This window comes from Rhinopithecus bieti, unplaced genomic scaffold, assembly GCF_001698545.2.
Source record: "Rhinopithecus bieti isolate Rb0 unplaced genomic scaffold, ASM169854v2 scaffold_2432, whole genome shotgun sequence".
NCBI classification, from domain to species: Eukaryota; Metazoa; Chordata; class Mammalia; order Primates; family Cercopithecidae; genus Rhinopithecus; species Rhinopithecus bieti.
The window spans coordinates 2,312,811-2,325,340 of NW_016804136.1; the positions used below are offsets into that span (position 1 = coordinate 2,312,811).

The following is a 12,530-nucleotide window of genomic DNA, read 5'->3' on the forward strand; positions in this document are numbered from 1 at the left end:
CAAATGACACACACACACTGAACTGCTCAGGAACCCTTCACGTCAAGATTTAATTCAAACATCCCCTCCTCCCACTCCCATCTCCCAACATGGTTAAAGGTCTGAGCCCAGGTCAGGTGTGGTAGCTCAGACCTGTAATCCCAGCGCTGAGGCAGGAGGATCACTCCAGGGTCAGGAGTTCAAGATCAGTCTGGGCAAGATAGCAAGACTTTGCATCTACAAAAAAAAAAAAAAATTTAGCTGAGTGTGATGGTACATGCCTGCAGTCCCAGCTAGTTGGGAGGCTGAGGTGGAAGGATCTCTTGAGCCCAGGAGTTTGCGGCTGCAGTGAGCTGTGATCACACCACTGCACTCCAGCCTGGGCAACAGTGAGACCCTGTCTCTGGGAAAAAAAAAAAAAAAAATTATTTTAAAGGTCTGAGCCTCCCCACTCCATACCCTGACTCTTCCCTGGATGATGCCATCATAGGACATATAGCACTTTATTTCATATTCAGGATTGCCTTTGGAGAGGCAGGCTAGCATAGTGGTTGCAAGTGTATACCCTGGAATCTGACTGCCTGAATGCAAATCGTAGCATTCCACTTACTGTGGGACCCTGGGCAACCCACTTAACCTCTTTGTAAAAAGGGGATGGTAATAGCATCTGTCTCATAGGGTTATCATGAGGACTAAATGGATTAACAGATGTATTAATAAAGTACTTACCGCAGGGCACAGTGGCTCATGCCTGTAATCCCAGCACTTTGGGAGGCCGAGGTGGACGGATCATGAGGTCAGGAGATCAAGACCATCCTGGCTAACACAGTGAAACCCCATCTCTACTAAAAATACAAAAAAGTATCCAGGCGTGGTGGCACACGCCTGTAATCCCAGCTGCTCAGGAGGCTGAGAGGCAGAAGAATCACTTGAATCCAGGAGGCGGAGGTTGCAGCAAGCCGGGATCACGCCACTGCACTCCAGCCTGGGCAACAGAGTGAGACTCCGTCTCTAAATAAATAAATAAATAAAGTACTTACAACAGTGCCTGGAGCATAGCAAACGCTACGGAAGTGGTGGTGTGGTGCGCACTGTTATTACTGTCGTAGCAATCATCATCATCATCTTTATGTGTTTTCTTTCGCCATAAACCCCACAAGGACAGGACCTGGTCTCATTTACCTCTGTAGCCCCCTTACCAAGCGCAGTGCCTGTTGTATGGGAGGTGTTTGACATATATTTACTGAGTGTATATTTACTGAGTGATTATAGAAATGAATTAAGGTTTTATTTTGTCTTGCCTTTGCAGAACCCTATGCAGTTTGAAGAATCGGACTGTGACTCTTCAGATGGGGAGTGTTCTGATGCCACAGTTAGGACCAATAAACACTACAGCTCTGCTACCTGGTAATGAAGGAATACACGTCCTGAAGATCTCGTGACTATACTGGCATTTCAGATCCACCCCACCCCCAGACTCGTCCCACTCTCTCCCAGCATTTTGTCTGGGAAGAGAGACTACCCCATCTTTACACCCCCTAGAAATGAGCTGCAATAACAGGAACATGAAACTTCGCAAATCTCTGGAAAATAATATCCAAATGAAATTAAGTCTCACTGAACATTTCAATCAAGAATGGCAGGGATCTATTTTATTGAATATTCTAGCTACTGTAACATTGATATTTATTTTTGTTCGACATTTTAACACTTTGTACTGTAAAGAGTGAACTATATATGAGATAGAGATACAATAATTTCTTGCAAAAAAAAAAAGAGATAAAGAAAAGAAAAGAACAGAAAAAAAGAAATAAGTGGAATTTAGGAGCAACATCCTTGGGAATTTGTGGGGCCGGGAGGTATTATTGCTGCTTGAACAGGGGACCAGGTCTTTTGGCCATAAGTGACTAAAGAAGAGCCAGAGCAAGACATTTAACATTTCAGAACACAAAGAACAGCAAAAGAAAAGCCATTCCAGGCAACTTGTGAACAGATCATATTCACTTCAACCAGCTTGTCCAGGTGGGTTACGGAAATGACCTAGAAAAGTCTGGTGACCAGATACTCGCACCCAACGTCTTCAAGGGCGTGTGCTTCCTCTAGGAGGGAAAAACAAACAAACCTGTATATGTGGAAGCTGTCAAAATGTTTTTAAATGTTTAAGCAGCAGTTGGTAGTGAGGTTTACAGATAGCGTCAAATCTTGTTTCTGGCAAATACGTCCCTTTTTAGTGCTGTCACTGTCATGACCTTGACAAATGTGCTACCTTGACCCAATGTGTTGATCTTTCATACTCAAGTGCCATTTCCTTGTAGCTCATTTCCTTTCTGTCTGCTGACCACTTTTACTGTAGGAACAAAGGTTGGGGGGCAGTACTGAGGAGGAGAAAAGGGTAAGAGAGGAAGAACATCTACAACGGTGTTAGGAAAGCGAACGTGGAATTTATAAAACTCCATTCTCAGGATCACTCGGTTCAGCTACGTGGAGAAGATGGAATCACCCTTCTCTGGAACTAGGTTGCTTGTCTACTTGAGTCATATTGATTCAAGCAGGAGAGCAGACGTTGAAGGCAGCTAGGATGTATGTGTCTATACAATGTCTGAGCCCAAACCATCCCTTTGTTTTTATTTACTAGCTCCTTCTATGTTGGAAGTTCTTGTTTTGTTTTGTTTTTTTGTTGTCATTTTGTTTTGTTTTGTTTTTTGACAGAGTTTCACTGTTTTTGCCCAGGCTAGAGTGCAATGGCACAACCTTGGTTCACTACAACCTCCGCCTCCCGGGTTCAAGCGATTCTCCTGCCTCAGCCTCCCGAGTAGCTGGGATTACAGGCGCCCGCCACCATGCCCAGCTAATTTTGTATTTTTAGTAGAGACGGGGTTTCACCATGTTGGCCAGGCTGGTCTCAAACTCCTGACCTCAGGTGACCCGCCTGCCTCGGCCTCCCAAAGTGCTGGGATTACAGGCATGAGCCACTGTGCCCAGCCTATCTTAGAAGTCTTAATGACTGGTTACCACTGTCAAAATAAAGGCAAAAACAAACAACCTGCAAAAGGCAACTCCTCTCCCAGCACCATAGCATTTTTGTTCAATGCTACTTGTAAAATATCTTTTAGTTCACTCCAAATCAATGCAGTTTTAAGGAACTGGATTTGAACATTTGTGGAAAGAACAAGTGATGCTGAGCAGAGATAGGAAAGATTTTTACATTTGCCAAAAGCATGAGGTCCTGCCTGTCTCCAGGGTCATGGGCTCTGAAAAGCATTCCAAGGTACTTCATGGTGCCTTGGCATTATGGAAAATTTTATTTAGAAGTTTATGTACAAATAGATTTTGACCTAGTACCTGTCCCTGTCTCCAAGATAGATGACTGTCAAACAACCTCTCTAGATTCGCTGGACTCTTTGACATTGCATCATGTTGGACATTAGGAAATACTTGCACAGACAGCTGTTAAACCATTTCCAATGCACATGAAAATGTTGTCACTCCTCTGGGTTTCACTGATTGTATCAGCCAAAAAGGAAAGGCAGGAGGGAATTTAGAATTCCTTTTGCTTGTTTGATCCATTTGTTTACACTTTATGTTGATACATTGATTTAAAATGTAGTGTCTGTGATTTATAGCTCTTAGGTAGGATGAAGGAAAATGTTTAATTTATACAAAGAACAGTATTGTTTGCATTAAATTATTCCATTTTGTAAAAATTCTGTAGCTGGACTACATGAAAGATCTTAAGTTATGGCATTATTATCATTGTTATTTTATTTTATAATATTATTCTCATTTTCTGTCGATCAGAAGGTGTGATTTATGATGTAGCACAATGATTGTGTTTATTGCTAACCAGGAATTATTATGGATTTTATGATTTTAATGAAGGAATGAAAATGGAACTGCCATTTGGGAGCTCCCTGGTATTGATCTTAGCTGTGTTCCCTAATTTTCTGTGTACAACAATCATCTGAGGATGCATGTTCTGCCCTGAAGCCCAATGGATACATGTGATTTTGACCTGATCATGAAAGCTCCTGGGTGGGCCGATAACCCCCAGGATGTCAAATAGTGGATGGACATATAGTTCAAAAGCTGTAAACTTTCTAAAGTTTCTTAGGAAATAAAATCATGGGACTATATTAGAAATAAAAAGAGAATGATTTAATGTCCTGAGAGGAACAGACCTAGAGGGTTTCCACACAGGGCTCACGGATTCATTTCAAGAACTGACAACATAGTTTGCAATCTCCTTCCTGCCAGACCTCTTTATTCTCCCATCTTTATTCTCCTAGTGGGGAGTAGCAGGGAGACTGAAAAAAGAAATGGTATACAGTAGTCCCCTCTTACCCATGGCTTCACTTTCCATGGTTTCAGTTATGCTCAACCACAGTCCAAAAATATTTGATGGAAAATTCCAGAAATAAACAATTCATAAGTTTTAATTGCACGGCATTCTGAGGAGCATGATGAGATCTTGCCCCTTGCTGCCCTGGATGTGATCCTCCCTCTGTCCAGCATATTCATGCTGCTCATCCATTAGTCACTTAGTAGCAGTCTCGGTGATCAGAGCGACTGTCTCGGTTATCAGATGACTGACTGTATCACAGTGCTTGTGTTCAAGTACCCTTACTTGATTAATAATAGCCCCAAAGGGCAAGAGTGCTGTGCCTAATTTACAAATTAAATTTTATCATAGATATGTAAGTATAGAAAAAAAACACACAGTATATGTAGGGTTTGGTACTACCAGAGTTTTTAGGCATCCACCGGGGGTCTTGGAATGTATCCCCCAGAGATAAGGGAGGACTACTGTATATACATGTAGGGCATGACATAAAATGCCTAACTGTGATGTCATCCTAGAACAAGACTAAAGAACTTTAAGAAGGAGGCCTGGTCACTTAGAGAACCAAGCACTGGAAAAATATCTTGAAAGGCCATATTTTCCATCCTCTGACTTCAGATCTCACTGTACTGCATATCTCTCTGGTTCATTATTCCTTGGAACTGAGATGCTACAACTCTATGTCTTCTTTCTATCCAACATGAAACACTGGCACTTTTGTCCAATTCTTGCCCACCTTTAGTGGCAACAGAGAAACATGAGGGTCAGCTTCTATCTTACATCTTTCAGTGATGGTCTTCCTAGAAAACCTACCCCTGATACCTCATAATTTTGATCAGTTTTTTTTTTGAATTCTCATCTTGATTATCTGTTACACTATTGTCATCATACACCTTATCTGGATTAACTGTTATGAGTATGTTAGGGTAGTACGTAGTGGCTGAATCTCAGTCATTCATTGTATAGCTGAGAGTTGAATAGAGTCCATATTGAATACATTTTTTGGAGTAGAACTGACTAGGTTTCAGAGAAGAATAATGTCCTTAGTGGAGGTTAAAAAGGGAAATACCTTTTCTAGCCCAGCCTGGTCCTTTGCTGCCTGCCTTGTGATAACCAGGAAAATCTTGAATTGATGTATGTTTCTTTGAGAACGACTCCACACTCATCTGAAGAGTGTTGAATCAAGAGCTCAGGGAAGTTATGAGCTAATTCTTCAGTCCCGACAAGTGTTACAACAGTGCTTCCAGGAACCTCACAAGACTGTGATTTCAAGCTGCTTCATTGATGGAAAGTTTCACCACCTTGGGATGAATGTCCATGTTCAGTTAGCATCTGTTTTTGACTGACTGCAAGATGATGAGTTCTAATTTGGGTTACAGATGAGCATTTTGTTCTGATTTCCATCTATTTCTAGATCATATGCTCTGGATAACAGTTCCTTTTAAAATTGCTTTGCAGAGGGACTGAGAAGCCTATATCTACTTGGAAATTATAATGGACCTTACCACCACTTAAGTTTAGACCTGTTTGCAAGATGGTGGGGAGCTCCTGCTTAGAAAGATGAAGATGCCAGCTCTGTTGTAAACTAGCATCTTCATCTAGCTACTTGAAGTTGAGATACTGTATTTTAAAATGTTGGCATCAACAAATCTATCCTTCTAGAATTAAAGACATTTTGAGTAGGATTTAGAGCTTCTGTAGAGCTTCATCTCCTGTAGAGCTTCATCATGCTAAATTATTCCGTCTCCTTTTCTAAGTAATATATGTGTTTGGGTTTGGGGTTTGCCTGGCACCAACCCAGACGTTTTTTTGGAGAGGGGGCGGGCAGGATCTCACTCTCACCAGGTTGGAGTACAGTGGCATGATTATGGCTCACTGCAGCCTCACCCTCCTGGGCTCAAGTGATCCTCCCACCTCAGCCTCCTGAGTAGCTGGGACCACAGGTGTGTGCCACCATACACAACAATTTTTTTTTTTTTTTTTTTTTTTTTGTAGAGATGGGGGTCTCCCTGTGTTGCCCAGGCTGGTCTCAAACTCTGGACTCTAGCGATCCTCCTTCTTTGGCCTCCCAAAGTACTGGGATTACAAGCGTGAGCTGCCACGTCCAGCCTCCAGACTATTTTAAATGCCCTCTCCCACTGGGGAACATTGGCATCCTTTAAGAATAAATGCATCCTTTTTGATCAGATGACTTACTCTTTTTTTCTTCAGTGTCCTATGTCTCAACTTTGTTTTTCCTTTTCTTAAACAGTCCCACTTCAACTTCCTGGAACTGAATTCTCCAGAACATAACATTTATAATCCATAGAATTCCTGCCCTGCTCTGCAGTAGAGTGTGCTATGTTTTGTTTTCCCACTGAGCCAGAAGTCAAAATATTATACTACCACTTACCACCATCTACCCCCTCCAAGACCAAGACCAACATTATGTATTGAGCACTGTATCTTCCCTACTGAGCCGAGACACAGCCTCAGAACCTCTCAACATAGCACTTGGAGCAACAATTACCACTTGACTGAAATTGCTGTTTGAGCTTGAGTTAGCCCCAAAGGGAGAACGACAGGCTCGCGCTATAGTGTTCTCTTATGGCTCCACCTGTGGTGTCAAGGGTGGTACCACTGAAAGGGGAAAGGTCACTTCCCTCCACCCACTGCCCTTCTGGACAACAATTCCAATGGAAGGAACACCAATCACTGATGGATCCAATTCCAAATTCATATTCATTCTGTTGAATGAATATGGTCCTCCCTCACCTTTTATAAACAGTAAATTAATATAAGTCCCAGTTACTTGCTTCTTTCTTAGACTCTGAGACTCATGTACGAAAATAATGTGACATTCTTTTCGAGACTTTGACTTGTACTGTCAGTATGAATTTAGTGCCTTTCCAGGCAGCAAAATGTTTCTTCTTTGCTGATTTCATAGGACAAACATCCCAGGATACTCATACCACCAGTGTTACCAGCCTCACAGCCTGGCACATTCAAGTCATATTAATCTGCTTGTTTGCATGTTACAACTGATACTGCAAATGCCTATTCAAGTTGGACTGAACTAGGCTAAGCAGAGGACCCTTGTGGAACCTGGAGCATTTCTCAGGGACAGGTGGCTACAGAGGGGAGCTCTGAAATCACTGCTCTGAGAAACAAGAGGTGGGTTAAGGCTTTTGTTAAGTGTCATGTGGCCAGGGTATAATGGCAGGATTTCACAGAGCAGAGCCCTAAGCAGATGGCAAGACCACTGTAAGGAAGCTCCCGGCAGCATCCCAGGTCTGCTCTCCAGAGCCACTTCACAGCACTCAGGGATCGCTGGCTCCCGGCCCCAGGCTGCTGTCCAGTGACCAGGTGGACAGGGTCCTCCAGTGACTGCAGGCCAAGGGAACCCCGGCCAGCACGTGCAAGCTATTAGGAAGATGGCCCATCTTGCCCATATCACCCCAGTGGCTCTTCACCTCCAGAGTGACCACTTCCCAGACTCTGGAAGTGGGAAGACCCTCTTTGATGCTTTATTACAATAATTTGAGCTCCTATGGACTTGGGGCAAATGCATTTCTCTTTTGTGGTTAAGTCTCCAAATGAACGTCCTTACCTGCCTCCCCTCTGGTCTCCCGTACTGTCAGTCCCCAGCTCCCAGTGTTTTCTCATGCCGGCTCCCCCTCTGTATTGAACAACAATGGGAACAAGAATGACTATCAAAGCAAACAAATGCATGGAATTAAACAAAAAGTGTACTTCACTGTTTTCTAGTCCTGTCTTTTTCTAAATGTACCGTTTGTGTCCCGAGAGCTGCCTTAACAATCTCAGCACTTGTCAGAACTTAAGGGAAAGGAAGACTTTCCATGACTGGGTTTCCTGCAGCCACAAAAAACAGGTAATGGAGAAAGCTAGTTTGTGATTCTTATATTTGACACAGCCACGAAAGGAAGAGGCAATCATCATTGTATTTGGTGACAGCCTCTTCTTGAGTATTCTGCAAAGGTTAGACCAGCACTCTGCTTCTTCCCTATACTTTCCTGCTGCCCATCTGGTAGCTACTCCTGTTACTAGTGACCCCACTATACAGGGAGCAGAGAGAGAAAAAGAAGATGAAAATCTGGCTTCCAATAAATTATTTTGGTAAGAAGCATCCTGAGAGTGGAAAGCTTAAAACACCATTTTGGACTGTCTGATTTTCAGCCAATCCTAATTTCCACTGGCAAGGGTAGTTGAAAGTTAGCAACATGTTCAAACAAGCACCACACAGAATACTTATATCCATTTATTTGGGAAATTGCTTTGCCTGTAAACTCACAACTGATAAGGCACATTATTGCAAAATCATTGGGGTGGAGGGAGGGAGGCAAATCTAAGATTCCTGAAAAGGGGCAAAGGGCACACACTTGCGATGCTGTGGAAAATGCGTTTCTCCTTCCCTCTCCCTACTCCAGAACACCAAGGGCCACAGTCTTCAAAGTCTGCTGCCTCCTTCCCCCACTCTCATTATCAAGGCTTCTTGTAAAGAAACACGTTTTCATCAATGAAATCCTTGGTGTGAAAGGATCATACCACAACCGAAAACCATCACCTGGGAATGCACTCTCCCTATGGAACATGAGTATTCCCAAGAATTCATGTAGAACAAGAGGCCTAGATTAAAGTCTTGGCAAGACCCTTGGCCAAACCAAATCATCAACCCAGCAGATGATGCCCAAGAGCCACGGTCTGGTAAGTCCTGATGAGATACTCCTGCGGGGTGCAGGATCACAGGGCTGGTCAGTTTAGGTGCCAAGGTCCCTCTGTCTTTGGAAGCATTCATCCAGGTCTGTGCCAATTCCGTACTGCAGCTAGAGGAAGTAATGCCAGCTTAGCGCATTAAGATACAACACAACAAAGTTATCAGAAGCCAAGGTTTCCCTTTGAATTAAGACATACAATTATTAAAAGATGCAATTATTCTTTGGTTACTCTCAGCAAATAAAAAAATGAAAAACATTCAGAAGGTATACTGCCTGATGGCCTCATATACTGAACTCATTCTCCTAGCATGACACAGAAGAGATTCCTGCAGAAAGGACAGATAAAATGTTTGCCTGGTCATCTGATTCAGGTGAGTCAAGGGCCCTACCCCATCCAGATGGATAAGAATTTCTCCAGAACATATCCATAACATACAGCGTTTGCTCCATTCATATTTAATAGTCTGTTTGCAATCAGCTTAACTGTCAGGACATGCAATCATAAGTAGGTTTGACATACATGGTAACATCAGTGTGTCTGAACACAAGAGCATGACAGAAATCATCATGCATGTGAGCAATACGTGGAAGTCCTAGGCAGTTCGTCAACTTGTTTCACTTGGCTTATGACGAGGTAGGTCATCAACAACAAAGTACAAAAGAAATGCTCTTCAAGAGACTAACAGAAGATGAAGAGCGGTGTCAGTGATGTGGGTTCCCATGTCATCATCAGTATTAAACATCCACAAAGATGCAACAGGAGGACATCTGTCCCAGCAGCCTGTCACTCTGCAAAAGTGGTACTCTGGACAAGGATGGTCAGCATCTTCTCCCAAGGCAGCTCAGGGGCTGGCATAAGGCAAATACAATAGACTATCCTGAGCTCCTTATTAGACCACAAAATATAATACAAACAGCATTTTCCTTTTTTTTTTTTTTGGTTGAGACAGAGTCTCACTCTATCACCCAGGCTGGAATGCAGTGGTGTGATCTCGGCTCACTGCAACCTCTGCCACCTGGGTTCAAGCGATTCTCCTGCCTCAGCCTCCCAAGTAGCTGGGATCACAGGCGCATGCCACCACGCCTGGCTAGTTTTTGTATGTTGAATACAGACAGGATTTCACCATCTTGGCCAGGCTGGTCTTGAACTCCTGACCTTGTGAACCACCCGCCTCGGCCTCCCAAAGTGCTGGGATTACAGGTGTGAGCCACTGCACCCGGCCACAAACAGCATTTTCTAGGAGGCATCCACTGTAGTGTCTGCTACACCAGGGCTGGTTTGAAAACCTGATGTAACACACCTTCAAGAGCAGAGTGTGCTTTCTGACAAGAAACACTGCACATTGATGTACAGTGTCCATATCACCTATAGAAGGCAATTAAAAACAATGAGGGGCTTTAGAGGACCACATCCATTACACAAATAAGCAACTGAGTCCAGGGACGTGGCAAACAGAAAATCCAGATCACGTGTCTTTTCTACTGTGTATGTGATTAGCAGTGCTTGTTTCATTCAATTGCAGATGTTTCTGACTAAATTTTTTAATGAGGGTTCCAGGAATTAATGCCACCATGGCAATGGCCAATAGCTTAAAGACAGTGTCCCAGGAGAAAAGAGCATCCAGAGAGGTTAGGGTTGACAGGATGGAGCCTGTCTGCACACAGATGAAATTGTATGGGATCAAACCTGCAAGAAGAAAAGGGAAAAGTGCCTGTTACTAACAGCAGCAAAATTAAGAAAATAATAATTCAGAAATGTCACCAGGAACAGTGACTGCAGTTTTTTTTTTTTTTTGCTTGACTCTTGACCCTTACACATATTAACTCTTTCCCTTCTTTCCTTCTTTTCTATTCTTTTCCCTCCTTTCCTCACTTCCCATATATACCTGTCTTGTTCAACAAAAGAACTTGAGATATTTACACAAATAATACATACTACTATAATTTTAAAATAGGGCCAGGAATGGTGGCTTATGCTTGTAATCCCAGCGCTTTGGGAGGCCGAGGTGGATCACCTGAGGTCAGGAGTTCGAGATCAGCCTGGCCAACATCGTGAAACCCTGTCTCTACTAAAAACACAAAAATTAGCCGGGCGTGGTGGCATGCACCTGTAATCCTAGCTACTCAGGAGGCTGAGACAGAAGAATCACTGGAACCTGGGAGGCAGAGGTTGCAGTGAGCCGAGATCTCACCACTGCACTTCAGCCCAGGTGACAGAGCTAGACTCTGTCTCAAAAATTAATTAATTAATTAATTAAAATTTCAAATAGGAAAAGCAAAACGTGTGCAGAAGAATACAAGACATCAGGGAGTACAGTTACTAGAAAAATGCATAAGGTTCACCTGTTTGCTAAAAGTGGGCCCCAAATTTGGTTCTGAGTACCCAACAGCCAAAGTAAAGAGAGAAGTGCCATTGCTGACAAACAGTTTTTTAAAAGAAGTACTATTCACATTCTGCACTGTCTCAAAGATGTCATCAAATCTACTGTATTCCAAAAGTCTGACTGGCTGACCAGGCTAGCTGCAGAACAATCAGCTGGTGACACTGTTAAAAACACATCCTTGGGCTCCACCCCAGAAATTCTGGTTACTTGGTTCTGGGGTAGTGCCCAGGAACCTGTATTTTAAAAGCCCCTTCTCCACTCCCACCCCGAGATTCTGATTGGTTTGGAACCCTCTGATAGTCCATTCCTCTTCCATAGGAGAGGAAGCATACAGGAGATGAAGATCCCAGACCCCTTGGGATCACACAGCTTGTGAGACAGGGGACAGGAAGCCTGGCCTCCAGAATCTTGCCAAGCCACCTAGGTAATTAGAAGCTGCAAACCCCCACTAGCTGAGGGCCTGAGGCACTTGCCTGAAAGCCACTATGACCAGAATTGGCTGTGGTAGATCTTGCTTCTATTTAAGATCTCCATTTCTCTCAGGTGTCCCCTATTAATAGCAGCTGCTCAACCACAGTTTTGCTCTGTTTGACCTAGAAGCCCTGAATCGTCTTTCCCTCTAGGCTCTAAGGAAGGTTGAAGAGAAAGAGATCCTTGCATTAGGCTTAAGGAGGGTGGTTTTCTTCCAGTATGCAGAAAGCAGCGTCACTGATCTTACAGGATGTTAGCACTTTACCACTCTGATAAAGGTGGTCCAAGGCCCCTACTTTGAGAAACACTGCTCTAGTCCCAGCCCCTTATCTGGATGAGTGGCCCCTTCAGAGCAAGTAGCTTGCTGGAGGTCATATAATTGTCAAAGGCAGGGAGAAATTTTAGATATCGTCTAATTCAGTAGACCGCAAAACTCAGGATCCAGCAGAATCCCTTCTAGGGACTAACTACTTGCATCACCTGGAAAACATCAAAAGCTCCTGATCCGAGTCCTACCCCAGAGGTGATTTAGTTGATGTGTGGTGTAGCCTTAGCTTAGGGATTAAAATCTCCACAGGTGATTTTTTTTTGTTTTTTTTTTTTTGTTTTTGTTTTTTGAGATGGAGCCTCACTCTGTCACCC

General features: G+C 43.3%; 2 protein-coding genes across 4 annotated transcripts in view; one reads left to right on the forward strand and one right to left on the reverse strand.

Moving 5' to 3' along the window:
- Window positions 1-8,057, forward strand: part of MAP3K13 (mitogen-activated protein kinase kinase kinase 13) — a 152,942-nt gene extending 144,885 nt beyond the window's left edge. For 2 of the 3 annotated variants that reach the window (XM_017866370.1, XM_017866359.1), the window contains exon 14: window positions 1,289-8,057. In XM_017866370.1, coding sequence (XP_017721859.1) covers window positions 1,289-1,390 — 102 coding nt within the window. In that variant the 3' untranslated portion in view covers window positions 1,391-8,057. The remainder of the gene's footprint in view (window positions 1-1,288) is intronic. The other variant, XM_017866365.1, reaches the window with a different exon arrangement.
- Window positions 8,058-8,560: 503 nt separating this feature from the next.
- Window positions 8,561-12,530, reverse strand: part of TMEM41A (transmembrane protein 41A) — a 13,402-nt gene continuing 9,432 nt past the window's right edge. Inside the window, exon 5 of the mRNA XM_017866377.1 lies at window positions 8,561-10,720. Within this exon, the coding sequence (XP_017721866.1) occupies window positions 10,500-10,720 (221 nt within the window). The 3' untranslated portion in view covers window positions 8,561-10,499. The remainder of the gene's footprint in view (window positions 10,721-12,530) is intronic.